General features: G+C 39.6%; 1 protein-coding gene across 12 annotated transcripts in view; it reads right to left on the bottom strand.

Annotated features, from left to right (window-relative positions):
* Positions 1-13,363, bottom strand: part of LOC126870207 (histone-lysine N-methyltransferase 2C-like) — a 28,576-nt gene that overhangs the window by 5,940 nt on the left and 9,273 nt on the right. For 7 of the 12 annotated variants that reach the window (XM_050627688.1, XM_050627694.1, XM_050627698.1 and 4 more), the window contains 13 exons: positions 12,505-12,640; positions 12,318-12,421; positions 11,566-12,244; positions 11,304-11,483; positions 10,996-11,208; positions 10,635-10,919; positions 9,999-10,541; positions 9,723-9,898; positions 9,018-9,170; positions 7,903-8,281; positions 7,619-7,806; positions 1,061-7,523; positions 310-750 (listed from right to left, as the gene is read on the bottom strand). In XM_050627688.1, the coding sequence (XP_050483645.1) occupies positions 310-750; positions 1,061-7,523; positions 7,619-7,806; positions 7,903-8,281; positions 9,018-9,170; positions 9,723-9,898; positions 9,999-10,541; positions 10,635-10,919; positions 10,996-11,208; positions 11,304-11,483; positions 11,566-12,244; positions 12,318-12,421; positions 12,505-12,640 (9,940 nt within the window). The remainder of the gene's footprint in view (positions 1-309; positions 751-1,060; positions 7,524-7,618; positions 7,807-7,902; positions 8,282-9,017; positions 9,171-9,722; positions 9,899-9,998; positions 10,542-10,634; positions 10,920-10,995; positions 11,209-11,303; positions 11,484-11,565; positions 12,245-12,317; positions 12,422-12,504; positions 12,641-13,363) is intronic. The other 5 variants (XM_050627695.1, XM_050627696.1, XM_050627692.1 and 2 more) reach the window with 5 other exon arrangements.

The raw sequence follows: 13,363 nt of genomic DNA, 5'->3' as shown, positions 1-13,363 counted from the left end.
CTTGAAATATTTATAAACTAATAGTACGCATATATAATAATATAGATGTATTTCATAAAGTAACGAATATGACGAGCGCTATTGTGCCGCTTGTTTCTCTTCGCAATCGATTGAGAAAAACGCTGTACGGGATTTTTCGACTCTGTTTTTTCAATGGCTTCTGGGACTCAAACGGTTAAATTGTATGAATAATGCGAATAGATATACTGAGCATTAATGGCGAACTTAAATAGGATCTACTTTAAGGTATTTAATACCAAAAGATTCTTCAAGTCCATTTTCTCCTTCCATTTTCACCTAAATGCTTACAATCATCCAATTTAAGAGGTGGAAATTCTTGATCGTAAAATCCCCTCTGAGTAGAAGCAGGCTGTTGAGGTGGTAAAGGTTCCAATTCACCAAATGGTTGAGTGTTGTAGTGATCAGATACACCCGGCAATGTTGCAGATCCGTATGAACCAACTAAATCTCCTGTTCTGGTGTTGTAATCTTTCTGACTGCCGATTTTCGTTAGATCTCCCGACCCAAAGATAGGACAAACGCCATAATTTCTGCCTAGAAGTGGTTCTAATACTGCCATTGGCTGAAGTTGCCGTAATTGTGCCATTAAATTGTCAATGAACGTGTCATAATCCTCGTCTAAGCGGGACACTTTTCTAGCACGCTTTTTCTGAGGTGCTGCCGTCGCATCCTTCCCCTGGCTTTGCTTCCTTTTCTGTTGATACTGTCGCCTTTTCAACTTCTTGAGATCTGCGAGATTATACACGTGCAAGCACGATCTTATCTTCATATAGAAATAAAACCTAATGGAGTGTATGTATTTGTTGTTACAATATTAATTGTAATTTTCATGAAAATATGTGTGTGTATATTCTTTCTCAAATTGAAATATATCAAAGAGTTATTAAAAATAAAGAACTAAATTTCTTTTGAGATTTATCTAAGCAAAGATACTAACATTAAAATTATATCACATACAAGTTTCAGATTTCTAATTACTTATGCGTATGTATTCTTGGTGGGGCAGATATAATAAGGTGATAAATTATACATTACATACCAGTTTTGTCGTCAATTGATCCATCGATAAGCTCCTCTTTGGCAGTAAGAAAGTCTTTGGTATCGGTTAATTGGGTAGGTGTACCGCTAGATAGAACTTCATCAAGAACTTCCTTTTTGACTTCCACTAAAGGCACTGTGTGTTGTGCATTTGCACCCTGTGACGCCTGGGCATGGTGGCCCACCGTGTGAGACACCGTATGAGGCACTGATGGCGGTATTGTGTTTACGTGTGGGGGTTGTTGCTGGGTCGAAACAATGGGTTTCGGGGTAACTGGTATCTGGGATTGAGTCTGTGCTTGTGTCTGTGGTGGTTGCTGCACGGTCGTAACCGTCGTCAATGGTTGCTGTGTGGCTTGGACAGTACTCGATACCTGCGTGGTGGACTGGATACTCTTGCCAACCATCGTTGTAATCACTGGTTTTGCATGTGATACCACTCGTGACACGGTTATTGGAGTTGATACAACACATTGTTGTGGAATTGTAACAGTGTTATTAACGATAACATCGCTCGTTTGTTTAGGTGGTGGTTGGGTAATACTAGGTGGTTCTTGTTTTATGGGAGTTGTTGTTTCCGAAGCCTTTGTAAGTGGTGGTGGTGGCACTTGCTTGGTTACTGTCATTGCTGGTTGCTGGTTTGCTTGAGTCAAAACAGGAGTGGTCTTCGTAGGCTGAGTGGTTATCTGTTGCTTTGGAAATGTGTCAGCCACGCGTTGTTGAGACAAGACTGGTGCAGAAGTTGTTAGCGGCGGAGGTGGTTTCGGTGTTTCTTCTTTGGTCGGTGGACTTTGCACTTTCAAAGGTGTAACTGATTGCGACAAGAACGACGTCTCCCTGTTTAAAACTTGTTTATTACTAGTAGTTTTAGGTGCCGGTACCTCCTTCAATAAAGGTGGTAACACGGAGAACGGAGTTGGCGGCACGGGCCTCGCTAATTGCGCCTCCAAAGATGGTACTAATGGCAAACTAGGGCCTTGCGAGGAACCAGAACACAAAGTAGTCGTTGCACACGCGGTGTTCTGTAGCAGTTGCTTCAACAATACATTTTGGGACTCCTCAATTCTGTGAGAACCAGCAGAGCTTTTGGTTATCTCCAATTCGGATCTAGTAGCTGGCGGTTTTTCAAGAGCCGATTGCGGTTTGCAGTTGGATTCTTCTGGCTCCTTCTTTGATGGTGTACTCTGCGCCAGTCTCTCAAGATCAGCGCTCTTAGTGTGCTCTAAATGGCTGGTTGTTTTGTATTGGCTCTGGCCAGAAGTGAGCTGAGAATGCAAAAGAGTCGGTGTTTGAGACAGGGTAGACTGGAGTATACTGGTGGTAACGTTAATATTGTTGGTGCTTGCAGTGACTATAGGAGGTACGATAGTTCTGACGCATTGCATGGATGTTGTAACTGTCGTTGGCGTGGCATTCACAACCACGCGAGAAGATGCCGAGGAGCAGCCTGAACTTACTTGCAGGATCGCTTGGAGATTCTGGGTCCGTTGTACAGAAGTTGCCATCACCGAGCTCAATAGGTTACTTGCTTGCGTAGGAGCTGTATTCGTTCGATGACCAGCCATAGAAGACTTCGCTGAATTTGTACCAGCTAACATTGCGTTTAACATTGCGTTTGACGTAATCGAAATACCTGAATTGGTCGGTGGCCTGGGGGTGATCACGGACGACGTTTGTAGAGACAGACTACCACTAGTTTGCGACTGTACTCCGCTGGATGTAACTCGTAAAAATGGTTCCGAGGGAGTAACCTTAGACAAAGTAGAAACAGCGCTTATTGTAGAATTTGTACTTTCCTTTGTATGCGGGGTGTAATTGGTCGTCGTGGTTTCTAGTTCAGCTTTGCTCGTGCTAGTAGAATGAGACGTGGTCATTGAGGTCTGTAGTCGCGCGTTCGTGCTGCTGTGTAGATTATTTACAGAGTTTGGCGTGGATGTGGTTGTAGATAGTATGTTCCCTACTTTTGGCCCTGAGATTGCTGAGGATACCATTGTCACGATGGCGGTTTGATTTACGGTCGAACAATTTTGCGAATGATTCGTCTGTAGAGAAGAAAGCAACGTTCTCAGCTGGTGCGACACATTGGCGACATTTGACGTCAGTTCTGTGGGTTTCGACAGAGGAGAAAGATGCGGCACTGTCGTTGTGGATTTCTGTAACTGCGCTATGGTACTCGCTACTAACGGAATACTCTGGTGTGGGATTGGCGAGCTCTTCTTAGGGGCAGGTTCTACAGGAGGTGGACTGGCTTTCTGTACCTTTGGTCCTTTGTTCTCGTTTGACAAGAGGTGTTCATTGTCAGAGTGTTCTTGTTCTAGATCCATTAAAGGGTCTTGAAGGATGTTCAGAGGCAAGGTATCTAAAGGTGTTGGTAATTCGTACATCATACTAGACTTTCTGGATCTGTCTTCCTGAAGCATTTCGCTGTTAGCCATTTCTGGCTTAGAGGATATGATGTTATGCAACATGTCCAATATATCTTCGGATGATTCTTCCATTATACTCTTCTCTTCATTGAGGCAATGCTGTACATAAGGTTTACTGGTGTCAATTTCTGTACACGATTCATTATGTTTTTTTTCTTTCTGAGGGACATTCATATTAGTATTTTCTACAATGCTGGTTTCAATTCCTTTGGATTTAATATTCATTCTTTGATCTTCAGAAGCTGTTATACTTTCCTCTTTATTTTCATTTTCAACTGGTTCTGAATCATTCTCCAAAATATTCACCAATGATAAATCATCTGTGACTGGTGATATCCTTTTCAATGAAGAAGCGGTATCTGTTTTGTTTTCTGTATGAGAATTCTCCCTACTTATGGTGTTTTCAGCAGGGTTATGGATAGCTTCAAGCATACTTTCCAATTCATCAGTAGTATTCAAAGGATCATTTTTTTTATCATCAGAGATAGCTAATTCTTGACTAACCGTTACACTTGTAGGTATGCTTATACTCAAAGTATCTACACTGGATTCTTCTGAATTTTTTGTCGAATGATCAGGTTCATCTTTATCATTTTTTACTTTCAAGCTTTTATCCAATATTTCCAATTTATTCTCCTTTGACAAAGTAACAGAGTTATTTCCATTTTCTTTCTTAGGAAGATCAGGTATGGACATTTTTGGTGTCGATAGCGTGACAGACGTCGGTTGCACGCTCAAAACCAACTTCGTAGGATTGCTTGATCCGTCCATTGCACTTGTCGCAATACTTTGCACAAAACTAGTGAAATCATTCTGTACATTAGCCACTGATGACATGGTTCTTTCTGTACTTGTAATCTGAGGCCTAAGAATCTCCGTATTTTGTGAACTAATTCGAGCTAAGGCATCGGTCTTGACAATATTTTGCTGTGAGCTAACCACGATATTCTCCAAAGCTGTCTGACTAAGTTTAGCAGCAATTTTGGCATCCGCCACGATGCTCGCCATCGTTGATGGCAATTGTTTTTGATTATTAAAAGAAGGAGACACTACTTCTTTCGTTATGCTTAATGTTGTAAATATCGGAGTTGATTTAATAGTTGCATCTGTCACTATCATTACATTGGTAGATGTGGTGATAGCGTTCGTATTTTCGGTACTAACACTTATATTCGAAGAGGCTGAAAAAGAAGCTATAGATCTACATGTAGATGATACGCCAATGTTAGCATGATGTATACTCGATGGTGGGATTTGATTGTAAAGAACTTTGTCAGAGAACACAAACGACGTAGGACTCCTATTTGGTTTTGATTCTTTTTGTGTTTTTGATTGATCTTCAGCAGCATTTTCTACAATAGCATTTTCCTTTGATGTTTCAGAAACGCTAGTGGTATCAACTTTATCTATTTCCTCTACACATGATTCTTTAGATAAATTATCCTCAGGTGATTTTGTACTGGGATCGATAATTACTACCTCGGATTCGCTAACGAAAGACACCATGAGGTCTTGCTCGGGCGATTGGTCCATATAAGATCCGGGTGACGGGTCTACGCGAAGTTCTTCCTGATCAGGCGATTCTGGAGTATCTGTGACTGCTACCAATCTTTTCCCAGATTGTAAAGTTCTTACTATATCAAGTCTCAGACCTTTCTTGTTTCTCGTATGAGAGGGCACTAAATCTTCGTCACTCAACATCGGTTCATCTGTCTGAGATTCGGGATTTTCTATCTCTAATATTTGCACTAAGTCGTGTCCTTGACTACTTTCGTTAACCAATGCGTGACAAAGAGAATCATTGCTATCTGCTGATAAGTCTACGACCATTCCTGGCTCAAAAAGCACATATTCCTCCTGCATATCACCTTCCAACGTTCCTGATATTACGTCTACGAGTTCTGAGTCTCCAAATTGATCTATAACAGTAATATCGTCGCTGTCTCGTTGGGCTGTCGAGCTCAAGGTTACTTCTGTATTTACGATAGTTTTGTCGTCGTCATAATCAGTAGTATCAGGTATCGGCTCCATCTTACTGCTCGGACTACCCAATGTTAGAGGTCCATTGTCTGATAACGAAGTGGTTTGTTTGATTTCTAAACTTGTTGGTGGAGTTTGAGGTGGAGTATGAGAGTCGTCATCAAAGTCATTATAATCAGCGCATACCAATGAATTAATTTTTGATTGCGGTATGCCGGTTTTCCTGTGAACAACCACAGATGTGTTCGGTTTCTCGTCCATATTTAAAAGATGCGATTCGGAAGTCTTCCCTTTACTACTCTCCGGTTTAGTAGACCACATAGGAGAACCACCTCTCAACCCAAGCTTAATATATCCAAATCGTCCAAAAGGCAACGGATTTAGTGGATTATGTGGATTTCCTCCGCCCCTATTCGTGTGATCCGTTGCAGACGACTGCTCTTGTTGAATAGATTGGTGCTGATGTTGTAATTGTTGCTGTTGATCACTTGGTACTGTGTGATTATTCGAAGTTTGAGTCGTGTAAGAGCCATGTGGTGTATGTGGTGTGTGTGGAGTGTGCGGTGTTCTTGGTGTTCCTGGATTTTCTACGCTTTGTGGTCGATCTGGCATCGCTGGACTATTTCCAGTAGATTGTCTTCTTTGCATTTGCATGGGTGAGCCACCGACCATGGGGCTACGTGGCATAGGAGAACTAGGAGGCTGAGACGTTGGAGGATGATGAGTGTTGTTTAACTGGTGTTGGAGCATGGGAGATGTTGACGGATGGTTACGCGACATCGGACTTGGTGGTTGATACTGCGGTATCATTGGCGAATTAGGTGGGTGTGGATGAATCCTTGTGTTCATAGGACTGGGAGGTTGTGAAGTTTGACTCAGCTGCTGTTGCAGCATAGGTGAGCCCATAGTTTGCTGAACCATGGGACTACGAGGCATGGGAGAACTTGGAGGTTGTCCATAGTTCTGTTGCATTTGTTGATGGAGCTGGGGACTCGGAGAATTAGCAGGTTGAGACACCATTGGAGAACTTGGAGGTTTCTGCATCGTATGTTGTTGCTGTTGCTGTTGTTGCATTTGCAGAAATTGTTGCCTCTGTTGTTGAGCTATTTGTTGCTGTTGTTGTTGTTGTTGCAACAATTGTTGTCTCTGTTGTGCTATTTGCAGCGTACGCTGAGTCATTGCATTTTGTCCATCTTGAAGAATCGAAGTAGTCTCGTGTTGCTGTTGAATAATTTGCTGTCTTTGAAGCATTTGTTGTTGTTGATTCATTAGAGATTGTTGGTTAGGTTGTGGACTTCCAAGAGGGGAACGTTGTCCGTATACGATCCCCCCTTGCAACGGCATCCTGGGCCTTTGTCCGGGTTCTCCAACGGCGGGTGGACGCACGAAACGTTGAGAGAGACCGTGAACTCTGACTCCTTGTTCACCGATAATTTGTTGCGTATTTCGCGTATCAGGAGTAAAAGCACCCGGACTAGTTGCAAGCCTTCCACTGATAATCGCACGATGCTGCGGAGATGTCATCCGAGTTGCCGAAGGACCACACATTCCTGGCGACGGCATGGCGCCAGGACTAAAGGGGCTTTCTTCGTTCTGCGAGTGTGGAGTACTAATTCTAGGAGATTGTTGCATATTATGTGGCGACATTGTTCCTGGATTTCCAGACTGTGGATTACCAGGACTGTGTTGCAACAAAGGTGTGTTAGGACTATGTTGGATGATAGGAGTTGCCGGTGAATGTTGTATCATACTTGTTGAAACGTTTCCAGGGCCTGGGCTTTGAGAAACGAGAGCAGCAGGACTATGCATTGGTGAATGTTGAGAAGGCGACATTAATGGTGAACATGGTTCATTGGTTTGTTGCTGAGGTTGTCTCTGTTGTTGTTTACTGTGATATTCCTGTATCAGCATACCATGCTGACGGGTTTGCTTGCGACTCGCGTCTAAATGCTTTTGTAATATCGCTTGTTCACTGGAAATACGTTGTAGCTCGGCCGCATCATTCTCCGTTAACTCGTTGCCAGACTTCCGTAACTGTCGCTGTTTGCTATTGAGAGACTGTAAAATCAGGATAGTTTAACTGTAGCATGTCTGTATCGTTTAGAGGGCTACAAAAACGAAAACGCCGCAACATAAAAACATTCTATCCTTACTTTTCGTATTTTACGCAGCTTTTGTACCTCAGTTTCGTAATACTTCAACTGCTGTAACAACACTTGATGCTGATGGTTTAGCCATTGCTCGTACTGCAGTTGCATTTGACGGTCCTGTTCATTCACGATATTTTCCGGTGGTGTAGGTGGAGCAGGAATTTGGGAGATATTAAACGTGGCAACCCTCGCTATGACAAATAAAAAAGTTTTACAATTTTATTCAACATTATAATCATAACATTATTTAAATAGTACACTTCACAAAAAGTATTCACGATACTAACGTTCCGGTGGAGTCTGTGTTGCAATCGGTTGTCTAGGGACCTGAGCTGCTACTTTCGTTGCATCCGGTACTGCTTGTTGCCAACTGGTACCTGGAGTGGATGATGGGCTTGATGTACAAGGTGGCCTAATTACAGGAACTCCTCCAGGTACTGATGTAATTCCTTGTGGAGGAGAAGCAAGGGGTGCAGAACCCAAAACATCTGCTTTAAATTGTTCTAACTCACTGTCACTTAGAAGTGGTCCTCCAGGAGTTGTATTGTCACTTTGCTGTTGCTGCTGCTGCTGCTGTTGTTGTTGCTGTTGTTGTTGCTTTTCTTGTTCTCGTTTCTCTTGCTCCAACAACTCCTCCAACAATAATGGTTGTTCCTGTGAACACCACTACTGACAGCTTATCGAATCTCCAACTAGTCAATGGGTTATTATAGAACTATGTATGTGGCTCAATAAATTGAAACAGTGATATATAATTAGATACTAAATTCGTATGTCATATAATATTATGTAGTGAGTAATTACATACTGAAACAAGGCACACTGACCATCCCAATAAATAAAAAAAAATACAAACATGCAAATATTTTACTCCTACAGCGATTATTAACATAAACATTATTTAGACAAACTTATGGTATAAGAATATAAACATAAAATTATAATTATCATAAAGCAAAATAATATACATGATCTGATGAAGCCTAGTGTTCTTTTATTCAAAACATACATGCACACGAAAAGATGCAACATATTTTATTAATAGTATATATTATATGTAAGAATTATTGTATAAAATCTATAATCTTTTTAATCACTATTTTATAATCAGATATTATAAATTTCTATCTTCATAAAAATTTTACTTGTAGAGTGATGTAGACTTATACATATGTTATTATATTCAATACAATACACGCAGAACAAATTTTGGTGACACTAACATATTCTTTTCTCTGATTAAATTTATTAAACAATTTTTAATAAGAACTATGTATAAGGTAGGAAATAAAAATGGTGCAGAAATACTAAAAATAATCTAGAGGATAGAATCTTTGAATTTTGATATCATTGCAGGTGATATATTGTGCTGAATGCTGAAAAGTCCCCAAGTCTTGCTCACCTGCAGAAGCAAGGGTCTTCGGTGAGGGTGAGGTGTCATTGCGGGCGTACCAGTATGTACCACAGGGGCCATTGGTGGACCCGCCACCGGTACTGAATGCCCTATATGGACTGGGGGCCGCGTCATACCCCGCCCACCTGGGCACAGCCCCATCTAGACATGCACCAACACCAATGCATTGCAAACACCCAGGCGAAAACACCATTTTACCACAGCCAATACTTTTATATTAAATAAATTACTTGCCTACGTCCTACGTTCATAACAAATTCGAGACCTCCTGCTCTCGCTCGTTATATTTAAAAAAACTCGATACTTCATATTACACAATTACATTAAAATTCAAAATGCTACAAAATTACAGGATTAACAATGATTATTTGACATTGAAAATACAACATCCGCGCGTATACGTCAACAAATGTTTCGTAATGGATGTATCGTGTATAGAAATCTAGAGATAGAATAGAATTTATATGTAAGAAACTAAGATTGTTATATTTAATTTTCATTAGGAAAGTAAAGAACGATTTTAATAATACGTGTTATGTTTTTCATGAAGCGATCATTGCTTATCAAATTGCGAGATATTTAGTATTCTCGTGGTTAGAAGAAAGTGTTATTAGATATAATTGCATAAAATACTCAAGATTAAAGCGATGCAAAAACATCAGAACATCGAGAATACGTGTAAGATGTACAAACCTGTATGGGTCCGGGATAAGGGGGTGGTGGTCCAGGATACGGAGGTGGAGGTGGCGGCGGTGGTGGTGCAAGGGGCATACGTGGGCCAATCATATGATTTACAGCAACTACCCTGTTAGTAACATTTGGTACAGCTACTCTCATCCCAGCTACAACACGCTGTTGTTGTTGAGGTACTGCAATAATAAAATTTAATTAGAACCAACATTTAAAGTAACTTTTTAAAAATTGTATACCATTACGCAATCGAATGAATATATTTCAAGAATCGCTTACCTTGGATATGTGTTTGTGGTATTCTCTGAGGATGTCCAGGAAATGTGGACGGATAACTGACCGTAACGGTGTTAGTTGATGTAACAACGCCAACTGCTCCATCAGGCGAAAGCAAGCGAGTTCCTGGAGGCATAGGTCTGCCCATTGCCGCAGCTTGCTGCACGTGCTGATGCATTTGTTGTTGTACAACAGCTTGAGCATGTGATTGAGGCATAATCGTGGACGGTTGCTGTGGTGTTTGTGATGTTGCAGTAATAGGTGTTACTGTTTGTGCTTGTGTTGGAGCATTAGACGTTTCTGTCGGCGTTTGTACAGTAGCTGTCGTACACGTGTCACTTATGTCAGTGTGCACAGCACTCGTTGCGCCTAGTTCTGTCGATTTTCGCTCCTCGTCCTTAATCTCCTTCTTTTGTTTTTCGTCCTTCGTCTCTACCTCAACTGGTTCTAAATCTAAATCAAGTATATTTGTTTTCTCACCACCGGTTATGTTGCCTAATTCGGGATCTGCATATTCCAAAATATTAAAATCTGCTCCCATTTCAGCTGTAATGAAATAGAGAATTCAAGTTTATATTTATACTTTGTGTTACACAATTAATTACAATACATGAATTATAGTCTAAACATTTTACTTACCAAGCAGTTCATCATCATCATCACCTAGGTCTCCTAATATTGCACTCACGCCCTCGACCTCAACCATTGGTGCTCCCTCTTGTTCTAATTTCTCAAGCTCTGCAGTGACGTTGTCAGGAATTTCTGATGGTTCAGAAGGACTAACAGTGGTTTCACTAACTGTTGCTGGTATCAGAGGTGCTCTTATACCAACTCCTTGCTGACCTAACATTCTAATTCCCTGATTTAGATTATCCTGGGATGTTCGCACTATCCGTTGCGTTATATTTTGCCCTTGATTGGGATCTGTAAATATGATATTTATTATAAAAAATAATAATATATATAAGAATAATATGTATAATATAGAATGTACATCCACCTGGAAACCTTTGCTGTTGTAAAACGTCATAAGGTTCTGTAATAGTATTTCTTGCGGCTGGCATTCGTGTTTGCAAAGCTTGGTTTCCTTGAAAATGTTGTTGAGTTATAGTTGCAGCTACTTGTGGTCTTTGCAGAATCATTCTAGTTCGTGGATCTATATTCTGTATCCTGGCATCTATATTTCCCGGTACAGGATGTCTTGTATTTATTCCTAAGTACATGTTAAATATTATCAATAAAATAGGACATACAGAACATATTTCATAGCCATATTATAGCAACAAGATAAAAAATGCAGAATGTTACCAATTTGATTTCTTATCAAAACATTTGATTGGATGGGCATCCTAGGTCTAACAATACCAGGTGGTAGAGGATGCCTGAAAGTGCCTTCACCAGTATTATTTGTTGCTTGAGAATGTTGTGTAAGTTGTACATGACCCGTATCAAATTGTTGTTGATTGTTTTCTGTATTACTTTGACCATCTAGAAATCAATATAAATATACATACAATTTATGTTTTAATAAAAAAGAAATACTTTTTTTAACTTCTACTATATAACATACCTTGATTCCATGTAGTGCTCACAGGCTCTATTTTCTTACTAAACTGTTGTCTTTGCAACAGATCTCGTAATTGCCTGTTTACTTCTGGTTGTTGACTGAATACTTCAGGCTGTTGCGAATCTTGTCGAGGTTCTGGTCTTGGTGAGGAATAATTTGAAGCGGGAGAAGGAGTGGGAGGCTGGCTACTATAAGGATCAGGCGCACGAGATGGAGCATATACATGAGTAGAAGGACGAGTAGTAGGAGCATTAAACATAGGCCGCGGCGTACCTGGCGGTTGAGAAAAGACATCGCTTCTTGGGGACGTGGAATAGTTTGGTGTGCCACCGATATGTGACCTAGATGTTTGAGAACCTTGAGAGTAAGCTTCCGTATTGTCAAAACGTTGAAAATGGTCCTGGGATTGTGATGAAGCTGGAGACTGTGGAAAATCATGAGGAGACTGTGGTGCTTGCGGAGAAAATGGAGAGGGCGGTTGTGTAAAGTTATTTGGCATCCCTGGTCTAACCACAGTTCCAACTGGACGTGTCATGGTTGTACAGGGTTGATTAGGTAAACGTGGCATACCCTGGTGAGGGCTTTGAGGTGCCAAACCTCGTGTAACTTTTACGGGAGGAGTCGCAAATGTATTACGTGAACCAGGGGACTGTGAAGCTAGTGGTCCCATATGATTTCCATCCTACAAAGTAATTTATACATATTTATAAAAATTTATTATAATTTTTGTTTGTAACTATAAATTAAAATTATACCTGTGATGTGGAGACTTGTAATTGTGTCGTTATTCCAGTAGTATTGTCAGTATTTATTTGAGTTGTATTATCTTCACTTATTTGTCTATGGACTCTGTTGATAGCTATTGAGGAAATATTAGAAAGTTAAAAGTAAAATCTAATGTTTATTGCAGTATATAAATATATATAAATGAATATTATATACCATGTATACGTTGGTCATGGATAACTTGTTGCTGCATATGTGCTTGCTGTTGACGTAGTGCTTGCAACTGTTTCCATTGACGTTCTTGTTCAGCTTCTCTACTGGAACGATCTCTATTGGAAAGTCTCTCTTGTTCCTGTTAAATACAATTTTGTTAGATCTAAAGAATTAACCATAACAGAAGATCATTATATCCTTACAGTGCTTGTTCTTAACATGTTATAATACAAATTATTTAATAGCTATAACATACTTTTATTTGAAAGATGTTCGATTATTTGATTAATAAAATAATTGAAGAATATAATGACCTGTTTTTCTTTTAAAGCAATATAAAATATACAATAAGGCAAATTGACAATCAGCCAAAGTGTACTTCAAGTTTAACATTCAAATAAAGTAATGACATATTACTAAATTAATATAATTAGCAAAATCTTAATATTTCCGTATGTGCAACATAATTATAATAACCAGCCACCATCTAAAATAAGTATTATTTAATCAAAAGTTTGTATAAAAAACTCTTCTTTACCACACAGAACACCCATAAACATTTATCTCAGATTAATTTGTAGTAGTTTCCATGCACTGCATCACTGAATATAGAAAATTATGTTTTACTCTATTAAAGAAAGAAGATTGTTTTTTTATGCATATCAAAGAAGGAAAGTATATGCCATATTTATAATAAAAATCATTTACACACGATTGAGAATATAATTAATTATACTTTAAGTATACTGTTAGTGAATAAAAATTTAGATTAGTTATCAAATATCAATAAATAATAATAATTAATTATACAATTATAACATTGTATAAAAACAGTAAGTACAACAGCTTGTACTACTAAAGG

Source organism: Bombus huntii, chromosome 10, assembly GCF_024542735.1.
Source record: "Bombus huntii isolate Logan2020A chromosome 10, iyBomHunt1.1, whole genome shotgun sequence".
In the NCBI taxonomy this organism is placed as follows: domain Eukaryota; kingdom Metazoa; phylum Arthropoda; class Insecta; order Hymenoptera; family Apidae; genus Bombus; species Bombus huntii.
Note: the sequence above shows the minus strand (reverse complement) of the source record. Positions and strands in the feature narration are given on the sequence as shown.